Genomic DNA, 24,297 nt, shown 5'->3' on the forward strand with positions numbered 1-24,297 from the left:
CCTCTCAAATGCCTGCTTTTAATGCCAGTGTGAACTCAGCCTAGCAGTTAATTTGCACCCACAGCAGATTGCAAAGTGCGTTTTGAGTGCAGTGAAGGAAATGTGCATGGAACACTCCTTTCCTGCACTGTGTTCTGGCGTGAAGGGGCCCTGCGGACGGAGTGCCTAAATAGACACTCTGGCCTCTGCCTGTGGTGCGCATAGCTCCCAACTGTCCCTGATTTGGAGGGACTGTCCCTGATTTGAAACAAAGTTCCTCTTTCCTCCTCATTTGTCCCTCATTTTGGTCTGATCTACATAGTTGTATATAAAATGCACTTTTTGTCTTTCAAGTTTCCCAGTGCTAAACCTTTCATGCAATTTCTAAATTCCTGCATATGTAAATTTCAAAAGCCAGTATAAAGGAAAAGTGTAAAAAAAAAAAAACAAAAGAACAAAAGCACTTGTGGGTTTAATCTTTTTTTTTTTGTATACCCTGCCATTTAACGCCACATGGCAGGGGGGTGTCCTATACGCCTACAAACTTTTGCTTTTAGGTGTCCAGACATCCCAAGTCTCCTGCGATTTGTGGGAGTCTCCCGCCTTTGGCCATCGGCTCATGGACACCCACAAGTGCCGTGCGATCTCCCGGCTGCCGAGTGAGACTTAGGATGTCTGCAGTCAGTGACAGAGCCGCTGCTTTCTGTATAGTTCTGGCTCTGTCACAGGTGGAGTGATATGAAATGCATTCTGCCTGTGACAGGAGCCATACAGGAAGCAGAGGCTCTGCTCCCTACTGCAGCCGCTGCTTCCTCCAGCAGTACCCGCATGACCAGCAGTACCCGCATGACCAGCATTAACCCACCAGTGTTACCCACCAGCATTACCCGCCAGCAGTAACCACCGGCATTAGCAGCCAGCAGTAACCGCCAGAAGTACCCGCCAGCAGTAACCGCCAGCATTACCCAACAACACTACCCGCCAGCAGTACCCGCAAGTATTACCCGCCAGCAGTAATCGCCAGCATTGCCCACCAGCAGTAACCACCAGCATTACCAGCCAGCAGTAACCGCCAGAAGTACCCGCCAGCAGTAACCGCCAGCATTACCCAACACTACCCGCCAGCAGTACCCCCAAGCATTACCCGCCAGCAGTAATCGCCAGCATTACCTACCAGCAGCACCCGCCTGCACTACCTGCCAGCAGTAACCACCAGCATTACCTGCCAGCAGTAACCGCCAGCATTACCCACCAGCAGTAACCGCCAGCAGTATTTATCAGCAGTAACTGCCAGCATTACCCACCAGCAGTAACTGCCAACAGTAACCGCACCAGCAGTACCTGCGCTGGCGGTGCGGAGTGCCACCTCCCTGAAATGAGTTTTTGCAGGTTGCGATACCCGGGTGTCCCTCATTCCCATCTCAAAAAGTTAGAAGGTATGGGTGCGTGCCCCAAATTCACAGAGCTGTTTACATTAGATACATGAATCTGTTGCCCGCGTTCAAAATAACCGTGTAATTCTGAAAAATGTGGAGGACACTCTTTGTGAATTCTCTGATACCGTGTCCCACAGTCCTGACCAAGGTGTCAGTTCCTGGTCAGCTAGGCAGAGGTAAAAAAAAACACACACATCGCCTGCCACTAAACACGCTGTCCAGCAGGGGCCGCTGAAGCGAAGGCAAAAGCCCGAGCATGCGCAGATGGAGTCTCCCTTGCTGCTTGGAATGCTGTGTACGTAGGGAGGACGGCGCCGCGTCTCCTTCCTATGACGCTCAATGTGTGAGGGAAGAGGGGTGGCTCCAGGGCAACATGGCGGCGTGTGTCAGGCAGGATCTCACCCAACTGATGAGCTCGAGTGGCTCTCACAAGGATCTGGCTGGGAAGTGAGTGCTGGCTATGTGACCAGGGGGGCAGTATGGGTGATCGGGCTGTCTTATGCTGTGATGAGTATACTGTAGATGTGTATGATTGTATATGGAGCCGACGAACATATAGGCTGTTCTTTATAGGAACCAGGAGGGAGATATACAATGTTAGTGGCGATCAGTACCAGGGAGGTGGTCAGGTTGGCATACACTGGCACATGTACTGGCTCTCAGCTACACATGGTCGTGCAGATCCAGCTTCTAAGCGATGGGGGAAGCATTTTAACCACTTGAAGACCAGGCCATTTCCTGACATTTGTTGCTTACAGCCCATTTCACACGATCGGATTTGTCTGTCAGTTTTTCAGGCAGACCAAATTGGGCCACCCATTGGCCGCTATGTGGACTCAGATGTCTGCTGACACCTGCCTGGCATCCGATCCGACAAGATCTGCTGAAAACAGACCTATGGCGTTATGATCGCCATCCATCCAGTGTGTCCGGTTGTATGAAAACGGACAGATTGTTTGTTTTCCCCATAGAGAAGAGTGGGACTCTGACAGGTCCGTCTCTGCACAGTGAGGGGAGACAGACCTGTCACCTGCCTGCTCAGCGGGGATCAACGGAGAGAACCCTGCTGAGCAAGCAGAGTCTGTCAAAATGGATCCGCCTTAGTAAATCAGTATTTTTTGCTAGAAAAATTACTTAGAACCCACAAACCATTTACATTTTTAGCAGAGACCCCTAGAGAATAAAATGGCAGTCATTGCAATATTTTATGTCACACGGTATTTGCGCAGAGGTCTTTCAAGCAAAATTTATTTGAAAAAAATACACTTCAATGAACTAAGAAAAAAACTAAACAGTAAAGTTGGCCCAATTGTTTGTTAATGTGAAAGATGATGCAACGCAGAGTAAGTAGATACCTAACATGTCACGCGTAAATTGCTCACACTCCTGCAATGGCAACAAACTACGGTACTTAAAAATCTCCATAGGCGACGCTTTAACAATTTTTACAGTTACCTGTTTAGAGTTACAGAGGTGGTCTTGTGCTAGAATTATTTCTCTAGCTCTAACAATTGCAGCAATCACAATTGCAAATGTGTGATTTGAACACTGCTTACATTTGCGGGCATGACTTACGTATGCGTTTGCTGTGTGGCGTAAGCATGGAGGAATAGGGGGGCTTTAAAAAAAATAAAATTCCTATTTTATTTTTTTATTTTTACACCATCCCTTTAAAAAATAAAAAAAATTCTAAACACTTTTATTGCTCTCGCAAGGCATGTAAACATCCTTTTTGACAGTAATAGGCAGTGACAGGTACTCTTTATGGAGGGATCTGGGATCTAAAAGACCCCAAACCTCTCCTCTGCACTTGAAAGTATTTAAAGCGGAGTTCTGCCTACTTTTAATATTAGGACACTTACCTGTCCTGGAGTCCAGCGATGTCGGCACAGCAGCCAATGTTTCCATCGGCTGTCGGGTGCTGCCGCCGCCATTGCCGGTGAGGGAACCCAGGCGGGTCCCTACTGCACATGCGCGAAGCGCGCTGCGCATTCCTACTGGCTTGGCGGCGGAGGAGGGGGCCAAGCTTTTGAGGGGCGATGCCGTATCCTGGAAATGGTGAAGGGTACCTGTCAAAAACAGGTATCCGTTCCCCCCCTTAACCACTTGCCGACTGCCTAACGACGATTTACGTCGGCAGTCAGCCCCTCACAGGCAAAGCGACGTAGGTCTACGGCGCTAGCCTGTGAGGCTCTAAGGTGCGAGCGCGCGCCGCCGGAGGAGCGCTCCCGCACCCCCCCACGCATGTGCCCGGCGGACCTGATGTCCGGGTACTCGCGATTGTCTGTTAGAGAGGGAGAAAGGCAGGCGGCTAATGTAAACAAAGCCGCCTGTCATTCTTCCCTGTGTAAGAATAGAGATCATACGGTTCTGCTATGTAGGACCATTGATCTCTGTTCTTACACCAGTAGCCACATCCAATCACAGTAAGAATCACGCCCCTAGGGACACACTTAACCCCTCCCTCTCAAAGTTAACCCCTTCCCTCCCAGTGTTATTTTTACAGTAACAGTGCATATGTATAGCACTGATTACTGTAGTAATGTCACTGGTAACCCCAAAAGTGTCAAAAATGTCAGTCAAGGGTCCGATCTGTCCGCCACAATGTCGCAGTCCCGCAAAAAAAATCGCAGATCGCCGCCATTACTCGTTTAAAAAAAAAAAAAACAACAAAAATGTTTCCCTTTGTTAGTAAACGCAATAACTTTTGCGCAAACCAATCAAAATACGCTTATTGCAATTTTTTTTACAAAACATATGTAGCAGAAAACAAATTGGCCTAAAATGTTAAAACATTTTGATTTTTACATTTTTTTGGGGTAATTTCATATAAAAAAAATGTGAAAAATATTGATATTTTTGCAAAATTTACGCTCTTTTTTTTTGTTTATAGCGCATGATCATAAAATCGCACAGGTGATCAAATACCACCAAAAGAAATTAGTTTAGGTACAGCGCTGCACGACCGTGCAATTATCCGTTAAATTAACACAGTGCCGAATCGCAAAATAGGCCCTGGTCAGTAAAATCTTCCGGGGCTTAAGTGGTTAAAGGTGCCAAATGTGGCATCGGAGGGGGGGGGGGGAGGAAACAAAAGAGCGGAAGCTCCTCTTTTGGGTGGAACTCCGCATTAAAACGCCAAAATCTGCGTTTTTCAATACTTTGGATTTTTAAGGCTGGTGCCATTGGCTGCCGAGTAAACTGGAATAACAGCCAAGCGGCAGATTAGCCACATCAGTTGTTATTACAAGAAAACCGACCGTCGGCTCTAAAAAGTACCAGGGTGATGCCTGCAGCTCAGCTACAGGCATCACTCTGGTACAACCACTTGAAGCCAATGACGTACAGGTCCATGATTTGGCGGCAAGTGGTTAAAGTGATTGTAAAGTCTCGTTTAAAGAATTAACTAACTAACATGTTATACTTACCTCGTCTATGCAGTTGGTTTTGCACAGGGCAGCCAGGATCCTCCTCTTCCCGGGTCCCTCGTTCCTGCTCCTGGCCCCTCCCTCTTGTCGAGTGCACCCACAGCAAGCAGCTTGCTATGGGGGCACCCAAGCCGAGCTGCAGCTCCGTGTATTCATTCAGACATGGAGCTGCTGTTCGGCCTCGCCTCCTCTATCTCCTGATTGGCTCACTGACTTTGACAGCCGCAGGATTCAATGGCACAGCAGCTGTATCTCAGCCAATCAGGAGGAGTCGTCCCAGGACATCGCTGTCCACAAGTCCCTTGGCGTCCTGGGACTCCTCCTCCTGATTGGCTAAGATACAGCTGCTGCGCCATTGACTCCTGCGGCTGTCAAAGTCAGTGAGCCAATCAGGAGAGAGATGGGGCACAGGTAAGTATTATGGGGTGCTGGGAAGGCTGCTGCACACAGAAGACTTTTTATCTTAATGCATAGAACGCATTAAGATAATAAAACCTTCCTGACTTTACAACGCCTTTAAAGTGTATGTATGGGGAAACCTTCATACCTTTTATTTAACCACCTCAGCTCAGGAAGGTTTTAGCCCCTTCATGACCAGAGAATTTTTTTGCTATTCAGCACTGCGCTACTTTAACTGACAATTGCACGGTCATGCAACACTACGCAAATGACATATGGTTTTTTTTCCACACAAACAGAGCTTTCTTTCATGGTATTTGATCGTCACTGGGTGTTTTATCTGTGCAACATAAATGATAAAAGACCAAAAAATTTTAAAAAACCTCCCACTATTTTTTATTTCTGTTATAAAAGATATCCCTTTGGTTCCTCCTGTATTGTAACTGTACTGTTTGCCCCAACCTTGTAAAGCACTGTGCAAACTGTTGGTGCTATATAAATCCTATATAATAATATCCAATAAGAGCAAATTACTTAATACATTTAGGTCGAAAGGTATACTGGTACATGTCTTTGTTAAATATAATCCCAATAAGTGTATATCAATTGGTAGTGCTGCTCTGAAATAAATTCTGGTACTGAAACCAAAAATTCAGGATGCATTTGGCTGAAACCAAAATTGACGTTTTTTTAAAAAAAAAATATACAGTATCTCACAAAAGTGAGTACACCCCTCACATTTTAGTAAATATTTTATTATATCTTTTCATGTGCCAACACTGAAGAAATGACACTTTGCTACAATGTAAAATAGTGAGTGTACAGCTTGTATAACAGTGTAAATTTGCTGTCCCCTCAAAATAACTCAACACACAGCCATTAATATCTAAACTGCTGGCAACAAAAGTGAATACACCCCTAAATGGAAATGTCAAAATTGGGCCCAAAGTGTCAATATGTTGTGTGGCCACCATTATTTTCCAGCACTGCCTTAACCCTTTTGGGCATGGAGTTCCCCAGAGCTTCACAGGTTGCCACTGGAGTCCTCTTCTACTCCTCCATGATGACATCACGGAGCTGGTGAAAGTTGCATTGCATTTTATTATATTGCAGCTTCCGTTCCTCCACCTTCTGTTTGAGGATGCCCCACAGATGCTCAATGGGATTTAGGTCTGGAGACATGCTTGGTCAGTCCATCACCTTTACCCTAAGCTGACATGCTTGGTCAGTCCATCACCTTTATCCTAAGCTGACATACTTGGTCAGTCTTTCACCTTTACCCTCAGCTTCTTTAGCAAGGCAGTGGTCTAGCGTCTACAATCTATGGTATATATATATTTAAAAATTGATCAATCCTGATGTACTGACAGCGTTATTGGGATCTGCAATCTGTTGTGTCCAGTGGATACAGCGATTGCGGGAGTGGTGCACTACGCACCCCTAACCCAGAGCAGGCTGGATCGCGTACATGTACATGATCCAGCCTGCGTATGCTGGCCACCCGCACTGAAAGTACTGTGGACTGCCAGCAGGTGGTTAAAAAAAAATCCCTGCAAGGTTATTAGTATTTTGCTGTGTTTCACTTCCTGCCCCATTGACACAAAAGGAAGTTAGAATAAATCTCCCAAAGTGGGCAGGAGTCTACTGTTAGGGTCCATTTACTCTCCAGAGTTTTAATGTGCTAAAGCACAGGTCGGCTTCTTCATAATAAAAATAGCAGGGGGAATCTATTTAAGGGGTTTTAAACGCAAAAGCAAACATTTTATTATAATGCAGCTTACCAGTTCTTAGATATGATGGCTGTATTATTTTTCTTTTTCAGGCTTTTATTCTTCTGTGTTCACCTCGTGATCCAGCCAGTAATTCTGTTGTTTTCTAAAAGAACAAGCTTTGTAGCAGAATGTATCAGTTACAGAGATGAGACTGATTATAAAAGTATTAGCTGGAGTTTGGCTTCAATTTGTTAGTGTAAGTAAATCTGCTAGTACATATAACACTCCCTTCCCCCCAGACTGACAATGCTGTAGTCCAGAGTCTCTTGTGCTCCTTCATTGAGGGGGAGGGGGCGTCTAATACAGGAGTTGTTACTTGCCAGATCACCAGGTGAAAACAGAGGCGAAAAAAGTCTTAAGAAAAAGAAAACGAATACATCCATCACATCTAATGATTGATAAGCAGCCCTTATGTACATTTTGGGGTTTTATACCAACCACTTTAATGTCTTCTGTTTGGCCCCTATTGACCATGAATCCTGAACCCCTCACCATGTGAAGGCGACACAAATACACCGTTTACATGGTTTAACAGGTTCAACTTTTTTTTTTTTTTAAGGTACCGCCAGATATTGGAGAAGGCCCTTCAGCTTCCAGGACAAGAACAGCTTGAGGCACTTAAAGCGTTTGTTGAAGCAAGTAAGATTTCTAGTGCCTATTTATATATCTGCTGATTTCCTATCCATAGATCTATTTATTGCAGGTTTGGGTCATTAAATACTGTTAGATCGTGAAATATTGCCTCAGTTATGTTATTTTATTTGCATGTGTTCATACTTTTTCATCTCCAGTGGTGAATGAGAATGTCAGCCTAGTGATTTCCCGACAGCTGCTCACTGACTTTTGTACACATCTTCCAAGTCTACCCGATGGTATTGCCAAGGAGATCTATCACTTCACCCTGGAAAAGATCCAGCCACGTGTCATCTCATTTGAAGAACAGGTACAAAAACAATTGCTTATACAGGACTATTTTTAACTCATATACACAATTGTTTAGCCTGTTTTCTAGATGCAATAGACACTCTCTACACAAAGTCCTGATTATTTACTTTTCCATTTTAATAGAAGCAATACAATATGGTTAGTACTATTAACCAGTTCTGGACTGGAAGGATTTGCGCCCTTAATGACCAGGCCCTATTTTGCGATTCGGCACTGCGTTACTTTAACGGATAATTGCGCGGTGGTGCAACGCTGTACCCAAACAAAATTTACATACTTTTTTTCCCACAAATGGAGCTTTCTTTTGGTGTTATCACCTGATATTGATCACCTGTGCGATTACATTTTTTTTTTTTTTTTTGCGTTCTAAACAAAAAAAGAGCGACAATTTTGAAAAAAAAAAACAATTTTTTTTTCACTTTCTGCTATATAACATTCCCCAAAAAAAAAAAATTAAAAATCAAATTTTTTTTAACATTTTTAGGCCAATTTTGTTTTTTGCTACATATTTTTGGTAAAAAAAATCGCAATAAGCGTCTTTTGATTGGTTTGCACAAAAGTTATCGTGTCTATTAACTACGGGAAAGTTTTGTCATTTTTAATTTTTTTTTTTTTTTGCGGGACTGCAAAATTGCAGCGGACAGACACTTTTGGGGGGAGCAGTGACATAACTACAGTAATCAGTGCTAAAAATATGCACTGTTACTGTAATAATGACACTGGCAGGGAAGGGGTTAACAGTATAGGTGATCCTAAATGTGACCCTAGGGGCGTGATTCTAACTGGGGGGGGGCTTCTGAGATGACCACAGAGACATGTGATCCTATATAGCAGGATCACATGAGCTCTGGGATCATTCCAGGGAGAAGGACGGTCGGCTGTGTTTACGGAGCCGCCTGATACACGCGCCCGCTTCCCCGTCGAGGATTGGGGGCAGGAGCGCACCGGCGGTGCACGCTGGCCCCCCAGCTTCTCTCAGTCGAGCGACGTAGGTCTACGTCGTTTTGCCTGCCCAAGCCACCCTGCCGCAGTAAATAGGCGGCGCGTGGGCGGGAAGTGGTTAATGGATAGTGAAGAAATAGCAGCACGTTGTAATTTAATGCAGCAAAGTGGTAAGTCTTCTAGAAAACATCTGTAGGAGAGGGGATTTATTATACTTACCTTTCCCATGGCTTCTGTAGGAGCTGACGGGTTCATGGGGAACACTTTGTACTCCAAATCTCTGGAGAAGATGCTGCAGCATAGTGCAGGATCTCCTCATCGTGAGATTTGAGCTTTTCAGCATTCCCTGCAATCTCATTGGAAGGAGGATGATGTCGCTGTTGCCTAGGCACCATGGGTCGGACAATATGGTGCGATACATGCTAAATAGGGTATTTAGGTACAAAGTTTGCATTAAGCCTTGGTAGTGCACAGTGTTGGCCTTTTCTCACCTGAATACGAATATGCAGGAGATTACACAAGGCTGGTGCAAAGACAGATTGAGATACTTCAAAAAATAAAACATTTATTCAGTATTTATTTTGACCAAATAGGCTTCTTTGCATTCATGCTTTAAAACTGAAATGGGAAGTATATTGCTAAATAGGTCAAGGGTTTATGATGTTTTCCACTTTGTGATACAAGTGATGGCTCTGCTTCCCTATAAATGCCCCATTAATTTAATCTCTGACTTGCTTTGGTATCTTGGATCTAAATGTATTTTGTAATAGAAAATGTTATTGTGGTTTTTCATTGGTCATCATATCTGTGCCTGTAGGTTGCATCAATTAGGCAGCACTTGGCAACCATCTATGAGAAAGAAGAAGACTGGAGGAATGCAGCTCAGGTGCTGGTTGGCATACCTTTGGAAACGGGACAGAAGTAAGAGTTGAAGATTTAAGGGGGTGGGGGGGGGGGGGGGGGGCGGTGTTCGTGTCATGTTTATCGTCCTATTAAAATTATGACTGAATTTGGCAAATTTCAGCTAAATTTATTCCATAGTTTTCTTTCAGGTTACATGAACAGGTATTGAATGTGTATATGTTTTCTTGCTGCCCTACAGACAGTATAATGTAGACTATAAACTGGAAACCTATCTTAAAATTGCTCGGCTCTACCTGGAAGATGATGATCCTGTGCAAGCAGAAGCATACATAAACAGAGCCTCGCTATTGCAAAACGAGTCCACAAATGAGCAGCTACAAATCCACTACAAGGTGATCTTTTCTTTCAAATAACTTTTTTTTTTATTTTTATTAATGTTTTAAATATATCTAATCCAAAAACAAAAATATAATGTATTGCAGCTTACCAATTCTTCAGTTTGGTATCTGCATTAGTGTTTTCTTTTTGTCCCCTTTATTTTCACCTGTTGATCTGGCCAGTAATACACTTCCTATCTTAGGGTGTTTTCACTCTGAATGGAGATGCAACGGAGACACCTCTGAACAGCAGCATTGCCAGCTTGGGGAGAGTGTGGTGTTAGATACAGCAGCAGATTTAGATTGATTTGACTAATTAGAGCTAAACTCAAGCTAAGACACTTTTTGCAGGTAGAGCAACCTTTTGCTCTTTTTTTTTTTTTTTCTTTTGGAATAAAGGTTTTAGATAAATGAATAAAAGCTGACCTTTATAAGCTCAGTGTTTAAATGGTTTGTCCCAACCTTCTAATTGCCACTTTTGCTGAACAGCTTGGTCTGTTAAAAGAATTTGAAAAAAATGAATATGCTGGCAGGGTCAACATGTAAAAATAAAGGGGGGGGGAGGGAAGCTGAAAAAAAGAAAACACATGCATGTAATCACATGTAAGAATTGGTAAGCTGCAGTGTAATATATTTTTGTTTTGGGTTTATTACCACGTAGCTTATAGCCATGCGTAATGTAAAATTGGGCATCTCAGAGAGGAGAGATTATTATGCGTTAATCACACCGATTAATTGTCCTTTTACCCTATCTGGTAGATTAGCTTTATTCACAGTATGACTTTTTAGGGCCTATTCATGCTACTTGCACGCGAAGATGCTCAGTTTTGGCTTGCAGGTTGGTGTTCATTTTGCTGGGTGGGCAGAGGATAATGTAAAGTGCTATTTACTTTTTCCCAAGTCATCTTCCAGGACAGTCACATGAGAGAGAGGCTCCTACTCCTATAAGAAGCACAAGCACAGAGAAGTTAAAAGCTCCTCACCCACTCTTGCCCTTCAGTTCTTGTGTTCACAGCAACTCCTGTTTGTTGTTTTTACCATTACATTGCTAGGAGATGTCTGGGAATGCCTTTCCCCAGACTCTCTCCCTGGCTTCAGCAGGCGAGGTGGTCCTGTGCCAAGAGTGGGGGAGAGGGTAAGGGAGGATATTTGCAAGTCGCTTTAGGCTACATCCTCACTCCCTGATTTGTGACCTTCTGTTCTCCTTACCTCCTACCTTTCCTGCTGAGGGCGTCCTGTATGACGAGAGCTTGTGCAGGGGTGAGGAGATCTTTCTGAGGAGCTCCAGTGGGCAGGTGAGGTGCTGTCACAGGGGCTCCTTAGTAAACACCAGGTACGGGAGGAGGCACACATGTCTGCTGGGGGGTCCCTTCCATTGCTCCTCGGTGGTGCACAGGTGGCGTCATCGCTGGGACTGCCTGCCAATTCCTGTTGTGTGGCAGTGATTTTCCTGTGACCAGGCCTACCTCTTGAGCATGGGAAAACCCAACCGATGTGGCAACTTCTCCAAAGCCAGGAACCAGCCCCTCCATAGTAAGACTGTGACTGGTTAAGGGGTCTGGTGAAGGGCCCTATATAAGGAGGCCCAGGCATTGTGCTTGGTGAGAAGGATAACCATGTGCTTAGGCTAGGCTGCTGCAGGGGTCTTGGTGGCTCGTATTGCGTAGCCAGCACTAGCCCTTTCTTTGGGGGCAGGGTGATTCCCATTACCCTATGCTGTTTCCCTCAACGGGTTTTTGAGGACACAGTCAAAACTACAAAGTCAGGCTCCCCTGCCTAGAAGGGAAGAGGTGTGTGTGTGTGTGTGTGTGTGTGTGTGTGTGTCCGCCCGCCCGCCCGCCCGCCCGCCCCTCCCTGTGTAGGTTCTGTACTCCATTTTATACATATCTGTACTAGAGGCTGTCCTATATTCAGGTAGGCCTGACCTGGAAGTTTGCTAATAAACTTTACTAATCGAGCTCATGTTATGTGGGGAGACTACCCCCCCCACCCCCACCAATTAGTCAGTGGTCTAATGTTGCAGTGGATTCTCCAATGACAATGCTCACAAGTTGAACTACCAGCAAGTAGAAAGAATGATGATACTATTTTTTTCTTTTGGCAAGCTTTTGGCTTTCTAGTTCCAAGTAGATGTGTCAGGTTAGCACCTTCCCACTGTCGTAGTCTCATGGGTTGTTAAGACCAAGGCATTTTTGGATCCTCTATATATTTCATATAGATTTCATAAAGATATATCATATAGACATGAAATCGTAGCTATAACTGGGCTGAATTAGTAACCTTGCAACATGCAATTGATGGGCTCCTGGGGTAAACCTTATTGCGATAGCTGTATTTGAAAATGGCTTGTTACTGCCTGCAGGTTTTGGACTCTGGGCTATGTTGGACACCACTTCTTTGGGTATCAGCAGGTTCAATTTACCTCTAGGTCTTGTCTTGTTAAGATCTTAAGGCTCGTACACACTATAAGAAAATCGGGCGAGAATTTTCATCCAAACAACTTTCGTAAGATTTTTGTATAGTGTGTACACAACTTTCTACAGATTGTAATAGATTGATATCCAGAGACTAGGTTGATATGTGGTTGTGCTTAGTTTCTACTTTGTGGGTATTCTTTGGATGAATACACTAAATCTGGCCCCAAGTATGGCTCATGGTCATGCTTTGGCAGTATGTGTCTATATTATGTACAACATTTAAGCTTATGCTTGTGTTATTGCCTATTTTTATGTTGTATTGTGCTATCTTTGCTGCTGAGCATGCTGCATATATGAAATTCACTATCTTGTCTCTATATATGGGATGTTTTCTTAGGGCCGCCATACACTGAGCAAATTTCCAACCATGGGTTGCAGGAAAGACATTTGCTGGATTCCCCCATCAACACAGACCGTGTGGATGAGGGAATCCCTTCTCCTAGGCCATTGTCTTCTCCTGGCAGGGGGCAGGATGTGAACACATCCTTCCTCAGGGGGTCTGCCCCCCAAAACACGTTGGAAATCCTATTGGGTTTGGTCCCATGACTGGTACACCATGTTAGGCTGAAGCTTTTGTTAATCATGCTCATTGTCTTTATCTACCTGTGAGTATCCATTTATCTTGCGTGCTGAAATTTCAGTAGTAATGTATGAGATGTTTGTGCCCTCCTGTGTGTGTTTTTTGCAGTGTTTTTTGAAGATTTCCCAGTCTGAGGAGGGCTGCACCCTAGAGAGGCATTGAAGCACTGTGAAAGTGAGAACCCATGGATTCAGCACTGGAGTGTTTTATGGAGGGCTTCTGTTGTTTTTTCTTTGTGATTGTGTGTCTCATTTATGAAATTCGCTATCTGGGACTGTGCACATGTGATATTTCCTATAACAGTGTTTCAACCTTTTTGTTGGTCAAGGCACCCTTTAAAATTCTGCACAATTTCGAAGCACCCCATTTTAGGGCTGAAACAACTAATCGATTAATCGACAACTAATCAATCATTTAGTTGGTCATCCGATTAGTTGGCCTGCATGCAGAATGCATTATTTACATATTTTAAGAAATTCAGTGCAGCACACATATAGCTCTGTACACAGTCCATACACGTCGGAAGACGCAGTGCAGCGCACACACACAGCTCAGTACACCGTCCATACATTTCAGTAATTCCCGGAGAACATGTAAATGTGAGGAGCAATGCCTCATGGGACATGTAGTCCTGGGCAGAAGTGAGTGGTTCTAAAGGCAGAAGTATTTTTTTTTTACCTTGCTATAGGGGCACTCTATACTATGCTTTGCAGCTTTCTATTGGGGCACTCTGAAGGCAGGAGGAGCCAGAAGCGTTGGTGGGGGAACCCAGAAGAGGAGAATCAGGGCTGCTCTGTGCGAAACCATTACACAGAGCAAATAAGTATTACATATTTGTTTAAAAAAAATCACTTGAATCTGTGCAGGGGAGATCAGCATCTGAACCCAGAGAAGGTGGAGGCTGATAGACTGGAGGTAATATAAGGCATTACAATTACATTTAGAAAAAACTTTAACCAGTATTGGGCATTATATTTAAAATGATCATATACATGAAAAAGTCTCAGCTTTTAGTACTATTGTAATATAAAAGATTTATAACTCCCTTCCACCCATAATATAGCTTCATGTCTGACTCCTAGTTAAAATGCCCATATATCCTACTTCTGGGTGTATTATGTATGATATAAGTAATATTATATTATTACTTTCACTGTTTCACAGTATAAGTGAACCCCTTTATAGTAGCAATTATCTGCTCTCTTTGTACTATAAAGGGCTAATTTTTTTTTTTTTTTTTTTTACCTCAATGTTACAGGTGAAGCAAAAAAAAAAAAACAAATTGGCCAAAAAAACCCATAAAAAAATAGCAAAACTCAAATCACAGCAAAATTTTGTTGTGCAAAAACGCAAAAAGCACTGCAGAATTGTATCAAAAGCAAACTGCATAGGTGTGAACCGTGCCTTATGCTGGCCATACACATATGAAAGAATGTCGTCTGAAAACTTTACTTGCTTTTAACATTCAGTTTTAAAATGAATGTCATTTCTAAACGAAAGCCACATACACTGAAAATTCCTTTGATCAAGAAGTTTTATATTCTGCTTCTTCAAATTTTGGCTTTTGGGTATTTTACCAAGGCAGCCATTAAAAATCTTCAAGGCACCCTTGCTGAAAACGGCTGTCCTATAGTATGCTTGGTGGCATACCCATTATTTTGTATCGGTGGTCCCATGCATTGGGAGGTTTTTCTTAAATGAATACACCTTTACACTGTCTTTGTGCCTTTTGTGATATGGTTTTCTTTTATGCATAAATGCACATTAGTTACATGAGAGTATATCGGGTAGGGATAAAGCTTCCTGGTTGGTGAGGCTTTATTAGAGTATCTTTTATATAGTGTCTCAGGCTTTATATATGAAACTCAAAACCTGTTACCCTGTGATTTGTCATGGTTTTTGCACATGGATGGCTCATAGGTTCTGGCTGTTGAAGCTTCAGGCATCAGGCAATCCTATCTTTTACATTCAGCCATACTAATTGCACCTCTTTGGGCCTGTAACTGGTAGGGTTATTGTGCATGGTTGCAGTCATCTACCATTTGAAATGTTCTAAATCTCTTTTTGTAGTTAAGTATTAGGGCTGGGCGATAAAACGATAACGATATGTATCGCGATAGACACATGATCGATATCAATAAAAAAATTGTTCGATAAAACGTTCGATATTTTTTTTTCTTCGTCGGAAGCAAACCGAGGACGCGAAGAAAGTTTGGTTGCATTAACAAAGGCACTCACAGTTTTGGTACCTAGCAACATAGGGAGTGACACGCTAACAGCCAATCATGTAACAGTGTCATGTTTGGTTGCGCCATATCGTTGTCTCGTGCTCTGTCTCTTCAGTAACCGGCAATTGATAAGCAGAAAATGAGTGCCGCAGCGAGTGAGGAAATTGTAAATAAAAGAGGAAAAGTCAGCTCGCAGTATGGCAGTTTTTTGGATATTATAATGCCCCGTACACATGTGCAGATTATCTGAAGACTTTTGTCTTCAGATTTACCTTTTCTATGTAGTGCAAGGGCCTGCCGGATTGCATACAAATTGAAAGTGTTTAGGTTTGACCTCATATTATATGGTTTTGGTAAGTCTGCAGACAAAAGTCTTCAGATAATCTGCACGTGTGTACGGGGCATAAGTCTGACCGTAGTCAGACCAATGTCGTCTGCAGGTTATGCAAGACCGTCGTACCTGCCAAGACTGGTAATACCACAAACTTGTTTATTACACTTTATTAAGCATTTCTTACATTTTCTTTCATTTTGCACCTTAAATGTTAAGATAATTGTTAAGTGTTCATTGTGACTTTAGACTTATGTTTACATTTTAATTATTTGAGTTTTACATGGTTGTGTTGACATTTTATTGTCTTAAGAACTGAGGGGATTATGATCAGAGGAAGGTTAAGTTTTAGGCTGCATTCACATGTCAGCTTATAATCGCGGGCAGAACCGCCGCGGTTCCGCCCGCGATTCGGAGATTTTTTGCAAATCGCGGGACGCCTAGCGTTGCCCGTTGATTTGCAATAGCCCCCCAAACGCCAAGCGATGTTGCCGCGATTTACGCCCGCCGAATCGCGGCAACATCGCGCAAACAAAATCGCGGGACGCAATACGCTCCAAAAAAGTACAAGAGCTTCTTTGGAGCGTATTGCGTCCCGCGATTTTGTTTGCGCGATGTTGCCGCGATTCGGCGGGCGTAAATCGCGGCAACATCGCTCGGCGTTTGGGGGGCTATTGCAAATCAACGGGCAACGCTAGGCGTCCCGCGATTTGCAATAAATCTCCGAATCGCGGGCGGAACCGCGGCGGTTCTGCCCGCGATTATAAGCTGACATGTGAATGCAGCCTAAAATAAAAATGTTTAAATGTAACATTTTTCTCCTGGTCCTTATTTTAAATGGGTAATAAAAAATATCAATAATTATCGATATCGACCGATATGAAACACTGATATCGTGATACAGTTTTCAGCCATATCGCCCAGCCCTATTAAGTATATAACTCTGGTCTAGTTCTGATCCTCATCCCTATTATGTAGTTTTTTTATGTAGGTACACAGTATAAAGTGGTCATTATTCTCTTTTGAAGTGGCTGGGTTGCATACCATGGCATTAACCTCTTGCATGAATGGTGATAGGACTAGGGTTTTAGGTTAGGTTTATGCAGAGGCAGACAGGCCATTCACTTGATACATACTGCAGGCTGGTAGAGGTGGTATTGGGACTTGCTGCCGCTGGACCCTTATGATATGGTATTATATTTATATGGAAATATAACATAACATGATGTAGCATGTCGATAGGAATGTTCTGTTATGGGCACAGGTCTAGTCTTTGGAATTGGTGATCTACATCAGTGGTTCTCAACTCCGGTCCTCGGGACCCACCAACAGGCCAGGTTTGCAAGATAACTAAATTACATCACAGGTGATCTCATTTGCTGCTCAGTGATTGCAGTATTCTAGTCTGCATCCCCCAAGGTAATACTTAAAATCTGGCCTGTTAGTGGGTCCCGAGGACCGGAATTGAGAACCACTGATCTACATAACGTCATAACACTCATAACAGTGCGCGTTATGGTGCTGGAGTAGAGTCAGACTTCAAACCTCAAGCAGGTTTCCTGACATTTGGTAAAATAGTCTTGATCATTGTTTACCTAGCTCTTTTCTGCTTAATAGTATTTTTTACTAAAGATGTTTGGACAGCCGAGGTATACGCTTAATAAGAACAACCCCTGCATGTGCTGGATGACAACATATACATGGGGATATACTTCACCAGCCTATGGCGCTGATCATGTGTCCACTTCCTACTTGTAGTATGCTTTTAAGCCGGTATGTCCTGGTCTCTGCAGCTCCTCTCACACTCCACTGGGGGGGGGGGGGGGGGCGTATAAAAGTCAGGTTCCAATCTATAATAGAGGGAAGCGCACGCAGACCTTGGGCAATATCGCTTTATTTGGGGAACAAACAGTACGATTAAAATGCACTCACATTTTCATCCTTGTTGAACAAGCATATCGGCATGGTAGCAGAAGCTCCTCGCTCCTCCCGTCCCTCCAGGTAGTTTCACTCCGGTCTCTTGCAGCTGCCGCCGCTGTGGCCCCGCTCTCCCTTACTTCCTGCTTCCGGCTCCACTACGTGTCTGTACTAGTGCGCCTGCGCACCAGTCTGCTGTCTTACACTGCTACACGAGTGAGTCACAGCCGAAGCTACAAGCGGTATGGGGCTACGGAGTGGAGGAATCCACTTGGGTATACTGCTTCTGTTAGTTGCCACGGACAACGTGTTTCGGAGGCGTAGCCTCCTTCTTCAGGGACCTGAAGGCTAATGCGTGGCTCATAGAGTGCGCACCTAGGAGCTCGGTGATCAGTGTGTCCCCTGGATCACATTACCGCTGTGTCCAGGTGATCACATAGTCTTGTACCATGTGATTGATGTGTCCAATCATATGGTATAGATAGCAAATCGTATGTAATCATCGATTCTCTCTGCTCACACAGATCAGCAGGGAGAACTGTTGCTGCAGCCTGTGAGTGTATAGCAGCCTGTCACTGCATTGCCAGTCTGCCCCAGTGTCCCTGATCACTGACCCAAGTGAAGAAATAATAAACAATACATTTGAAAAAAACAACACAATACAGCCCCCATTACCTCTCCCAGTGCTCCCAGTACACCACCATACAACATACCCACGTCCTCACCGCTATATCAATGTCTTGATCACGGCCATACCACATGCCAGCCTCCTGATCACCACCATATCAGTACCAGTGTCATCAGAGCCGGTGTCCCACTGCCCTGGTTCTCCAAGGGCCTCCAAAAATGGGATAGCAAATTAGATGTGTATTTTATGCCCCTAGAACACCTAGGACGTTGTTCGTTCCTTTAAAAAAAAACTAAATTATTAAAGAGACAGTGTGATTTTTTTTTTTTGATTTTTTTTAAATTAAATGATAAAACCATAAAAAAAAAAAAATGCCCCCTCTACCCGTCCTCGCACACAAAAGCGAGCGTGTGCGCCGGTCCCGCACACATATATGTTAACGGTGATCGCACCACACGTGTGGTATAGCCTTGAGCGTCGGAGTGAAAGCCTCCTGTGTAACTCTAAACTGTTAACCTGTAAAGTCTTTTAAAGGTACTTTAGTTTGCTGCAAAAAACAGGAAAATAGAAAGCTACAAAATTGCTTAAATCAAAGGAATATCCATTGAAAAAAACCCACTCACTGAAATGTTTGCAGTACTAGCAGATAAGTGGTACTCATATGGCTGAGAAGGCTTATGGAAAAAAACAGGGACAACAAACAAAGTAAGTTACCCCAAAAGCGCCATATCTGAGTAACCGGGGTGTGAATAAGCTAAATTTCCAAAAATACCAACAAATTGTGAATAAAAAACTGTTTAATATTCAAGAAACAGTGAATATATGAAAAAATGAACCTTCCACCATTTTTGTATTTATTATCTGACAATATATTCATATTTATATGCTGGTGGTGTGCCACAGTAGCATGAGGTTGGCGTGCATGTATTGTTTTTAATGACTACGTAGTCTGTTAATTGGTGATAAGGTGTTAATTGGTGATAAGGTGGAAGGTTCATTTTTTCATTATTTACTGTTTCTCGATTATTAAATAAATGTTAGTTTTTTTTTTTTTATTCACAATTTGTCTGTATTTTTGGAAATTTAGCTTATTCACACCCCGGTTACTCAGACATGGTGCTTTTGGGGTAACTTTCTTTGCTTGTTGTCCCTGTTTTTTTTTTCACTTTAGTTTGGTGCCATTACACGGGCGGATGCAGTATTAAGGCATGACATGCTTGTTATCACTTTACTCGACGTAACATCATCTTTTATAATTTATCAAAAAATTGGGCATTATATTGGGTTTTTGTGCAATAAAATAAGTGTATTTTTCCAAATAATTTGCATTTGCTGAGCAAATACTTTTTTTTTTTTTTTTTTCCCACCCACAAAAGTGGAGTTACTCTTTAAGTCTAAATCTGAATATTGAATCTGTCCTTTCCAGGTCTGCTATGCACGTGTTTTAGACTACAGACGGAAGTTCATTGAAGCTGCTCAGAGATACAATGAGCTTTCTTACAAAACCATAGTACATGAAACCGAGAGAATGGAAGCACTTAAACACGCACTTCACTGCACCATCCTGGCTTCTGCAGGTATGCTACATGCGGTCCCTATGTCATATCATTCAAATATATTAAAAGATGAGCTTATCTGTTTTCCTAACATAAATCTGTTATTTTAAAGTATTTTTATTGTTCACTAGATATGTACAATATGAGTATTTGTAGATGTAAATACTTGAAGACTGAGCTTACTATACTTATGATTTGTTATATGTAGGACAACAACGTTCCCGTATGTTGGCCACATTATTTAAGGATGAACGGTGCCAGCAGCTTGCAGCCTATGGTATTCTGGAAAAGATGTACCTAGACAGAATTATCAGAGGAAATCAGCTGCAGGAGTTTGCTGCTATGCTCATGCCTCATCAGAAAGCAACTACTGGAGATGGTAGGCCAATAGCAAAGTTGTATTAAAGGGGAAACAATCTTTTCGTTTCTTTTTTTTTTTTTTTTTTTTTTTTAATAAAACCTCCTTATAGCCAATTACGGTGCGATCTTCTTTATCTACTTGCACCAGATTTATTTTTCATGTTACTGAATGTACGTTTACAGGAATTTATTATTTCCTAAAAAGACAACAGTGCTCCCTATGTCAATGCCTGCATCTACTTTTCTTTCTATAAGAATAGCACCTTCTTTGTTTAGACATCCAGGGTCAGAATATATCTTATGGACTGAGACAGTCATATAAATTCTGGTGCCTTTGCAGTTCTTGGCTGTGTTCATGAACTCTTGACCTGGATTATCCCCTGACTGAACATAGACGACGCTGACCACCTAGTGGGCAAAGGAGGATCAAAGAATTTTGTTACCCTAGGACAGGACGTGGGTTACTGGCAGGATCACCAGGTGAAAGTTAGGAGGGGGGGCCTGAAAGAAGGAAACTAATGGAGTCACCACAACTAAGGACTAATACGATTCCTTTTATTCTAAAATAAATGCAATATATCCTTTTAGGTTCCAGTATTTTGGACAGAGCTGTAATAGAACACAACCTACTGTCGGCAAGCAAACTTTACAACAATATCACTTTTGAGGAACTCGGAGCTTTGCTAGAAATCCCCGCTGCCAAGGTACCAATTCATCCTTTGACTCTTTTTTTCTTTGCGTCAAGGTTTTTTTTTTCTTCTGGATTTAACATTCCATGATATGATGTGTAAATCTTTCTCTATTCTCTCTTTTATCATGTACAGGCTGAGAAGATAGCTTCTCAGATGATTACAGAAGGCCGTATGAATGGTTTCATCGACCAGATTGATGGCATTGTCCATTTTGAAAGTGAGTTAAATATTTATGATGGCTGTCCCTTACTACAGGTTTAGAAAAAAAAAACATTTAGAAGATTGCATATTTCTTTATTCTGTAAGTGTATTTAAAAGAGGTGTTTTTTTTTTTCTCTCGAATCCTTCTTACCTAGGTGTATACGCCTCAGTCCTCTGCCGACTCAGACTGAGAACTGAGCAATCAAAGGCCGCTCTGTGACGTCAGCCGACAGCGGGCTTCAACCTGCTGTTGGCTCAAAATGGGTCACTGAAGTGCAGAACGAACTGCACTGCTGTGATCCACAGAAGTACAGCCAAACAAGCTTTGGCTGTACTTCTCCTTTAAGGGGGAAGTGTGTCTGCCAGTGTTTTTCAGATTTTGGCATGGCTTTGGTGTGCTTGGGCTTATATATGTTTGCTAATGAAAAAGATCAGCTGATTTCTGATTTGCCATTGGTTAATAGATATCACATTCCACCTTCAGCAGCCTAGTCTGATCCTATGCTACAAGACTTTGAGCATTTGGGCTTCCTGCTCTTAGAGTATGTTAGGGGATGGAAAAAAAATTAGACCAGCATTAGCCTGCGAAAGAAGGTCACCCAGCAACAGTAATATCGAACACCTCTGGTTTATCTAATAGTATGTCCTCTGCTGGCTTGTGGGGTTCCCCTCATTGTCCTATACCTCACTGCAAAATGCAGTAGTGATGGTCAGCAGCAGGATAACAGTGACCAGCGTGTGATATAGTAATGGCACACAGACCTCTGTAAGTGAGCAGAATTTCAACCCATTGTCCACTGGACAGGTAAGTATAACACATATTTTACAGGCTATTGCTGGTCTAATTTTTATTCATCCCCAAGTAGGGTCACTTGTGGCACTTGTTGGTTGCTTCAGTAGGGGTGATAAAAAAAAAAAAAATCCTATCCAGACACCCGATACCACATCAGTTTTTTAGCACTCTTGACACTCCAGGAGTTGTTGTGGGGTTATGCTTGCCATTTTTGCAAAAATTGATTCATCTGGTAATTTTACAAATTTCTTTGACATCACTGACCTCTATAGCTGCAGTCACCATGGAGCAGTGCATCTTCATATATCAGTAGAAGCACTGAAGTCTTTTCCAGTAGTGAGCCAGCAGCTGATTTTCTAATGTAAACATGGAGTGGGTTCTCTGGTAAGGGGGCTGGGCCGCTAAAAGGACTCCAGTACTTCTGCAGAGAACTTTGAGTGAGATTGTGTATTTAATACTCAAGAATATTTAAACTGTCTATAGCCACAGATTAATTTTTACCCTTTGCCTGCCAGAGCCATTTTTGCACTTCTTACACGCGTTAAAACATTTTAGGCTTGAAGATTGGTTAACAGTTAAAAATATTTTCTGAAAGCAGAGATCCTGGAGAATAAAATAGTTGAAGTTCCTATTTTTTGTCACACAGTATTAGCACAACGGTTTATCAAGATATCAGGTTTTCAGTAAAAAAATGTAATTTTAATGAACACAAATGCAATATATTACCCAATTTGTTGGTAACATCTAAAAGATTAGGTTGTGCCAAGTAAATGATTACCCAACATTTTAAGCATTAAAACTGTGCGCACCTGTAAAACTATGACCAACTTTGGTATCCAAAATTTGCACTAGATGGTGCTTTAAAAACCCCTACATGTCGTCAGTTTAAAGTCAACTATAAATCATGGCCCTAGAATTATTGCTCTCATTCCAACATGCACAGCGATCTGCAGTGTGTAGCACAACCATGGCTTTCATATTTTTAGGCTCTCCTGGCTGCTGTTAAGGGTTAAATCAGCACTGTCCAGACAGAAGGTCAGGTGTCATGCAGCCTCATAGGACAGTCAGAGGAGAATGAAAGCTCCTCCTACAATCCTACAAACTTTGACCAGCCAGACACTGATAGTTTACAAGACTGCTATATACTGCTGATGAGAAAAGGTATTTAGCAGTTTATATTTACTAAAATAATTGCATTTCCATGTTCTGTTTACTGTGGGAGACCAGATATTGTGACTGCAGGCTCCTGGGATTGGTAACACTTTAAAGGAAGCTTTGTGAACAAATACAATATATTATGCATTAAATGACAGGTTGTTATTTTTATTTGACACTTACAATAAATTGTCCACATATTGCAGTTTCAGTCTTAAAAAATGAACATTTAGGTAATGATGAGCAGGTGGGTGGGCCGGGAATGCTTTTTGGACTCCGGATTGTACTCTGTTGAGAATGCAGGTATGAACTACTGATGCTTTAGCAACTGAAGGGGGTATATGACATATACAGTGACAAGTGTACCTGTGTGTTTGATAAAACAAATGAGTGATCATTGAACAAGGTTTATCAGTATGTTTTAGAGTAAATGACATACTATGTTTACAAAGTAGTCTCACTTTAACAAAGACATTTTCAAATTGTTTTCTTTAGCTCGGGAAGCATTGCCTACGTGGGATAAACAGATTCAGTCTTTGTGCTTCCAAGTTAACAACCTCCTGGAAAAGATCAGTCAGACTGCACCAGAATGGACAGCACAGGCCATGGAGGCTCAGATGGCTCAGTAACATGCCTGCTACAGTTACACGATCTTTCTTCATGCTTCAATTTTCTTTGGACAGTTTATTGCACTCTCCACACGTCTGTGAACTTTGCTGTGTACATATGATGTAGTGCTTGTACAAAACACAACTAAGATATATTTCTAGTTCCAGCCATGCTTAGTTTGCAGTGGGATTTATAGCTTTGTGCTATTATAAATGATTCCCATACTAAACTGCAGTCCACTCCATCCTGCTTTGCTCACAAAATACTTGAGATCGGCACATGTGTGGTTGCAGTTCCGTCTTCTCTTTTGTTTCTGTTGTGTTTTTTTTTTTAATTCTAATGGCCTTTTTAGCTCATGGAGACTACGAAATGCCTACATGGTTTTTTTTTTTTTTCATAACAATGACATGGATCCCTGAAAGTGTACAGAAATAGAATTAAGAGCCCCCAATGCAACTCAAGCCATGTATAGCATATATAAGTATGCTTAATGGAAAAAAATAAACAGCTCTTAACTGTACTGTGTGCTGGTTATGTCTGTCTTCCACCATTGTCTGGGTGAAGCATCATAATGAGTCGTGGGGTTGATACTATTGGTCAGCCATAGAGCTTAACGCTGTTTTTTCCT

The 24,297-nt window shown here is 42.5% G+C and overlaps 1 protein-coding gene across 1 annotated transcript; it reads left to right on the forward strand.

Moving 5' to 3' along the window:
- Positions 1-1,705: 1,705 nt before the first annotated feature.
- Positions 1,706-24,034, forward strand: COPS4 (COP9 signalosome subunit 4). Its single transcript, XM_082275417.1, has 10 exons — positions 1,706-1,862; positions 7,574-7,653; positions 7,806-7,957; positions 9,719-9,822; positions 10,004-10,157; positions 19,730-19,880; positions 20,068-20,238; positions 20,808-20,923; positions 21,044-21,128; positions 23,556-24,034. Exons 1-10 carry the CDS (start codon positions 1,789-1,791, stop codon positions 23,687-23,689), a joined length of 1,221 nt encoding a protein of 406 aa, XP_082131543.1. The 5' UTR covers positions 1,706-1,788; the 3' UTR covers positions 23,690-24,034.
- Positions 24,035-24,297: the final 263 nt, after the last annotated feature.

Source organism: Pelophylax lessonae (assembly GCF_965119305.1).
Source record: "Pelophylax lessonae genome assembly, chromosome: 1".
Taxonomy (NCBI): domain Eukaryota; kingdom Metazoa; phylum Chordata; class Amphibia; order Anura; family Ranidae; genus Pelophylax; species Pelophylax lessonae.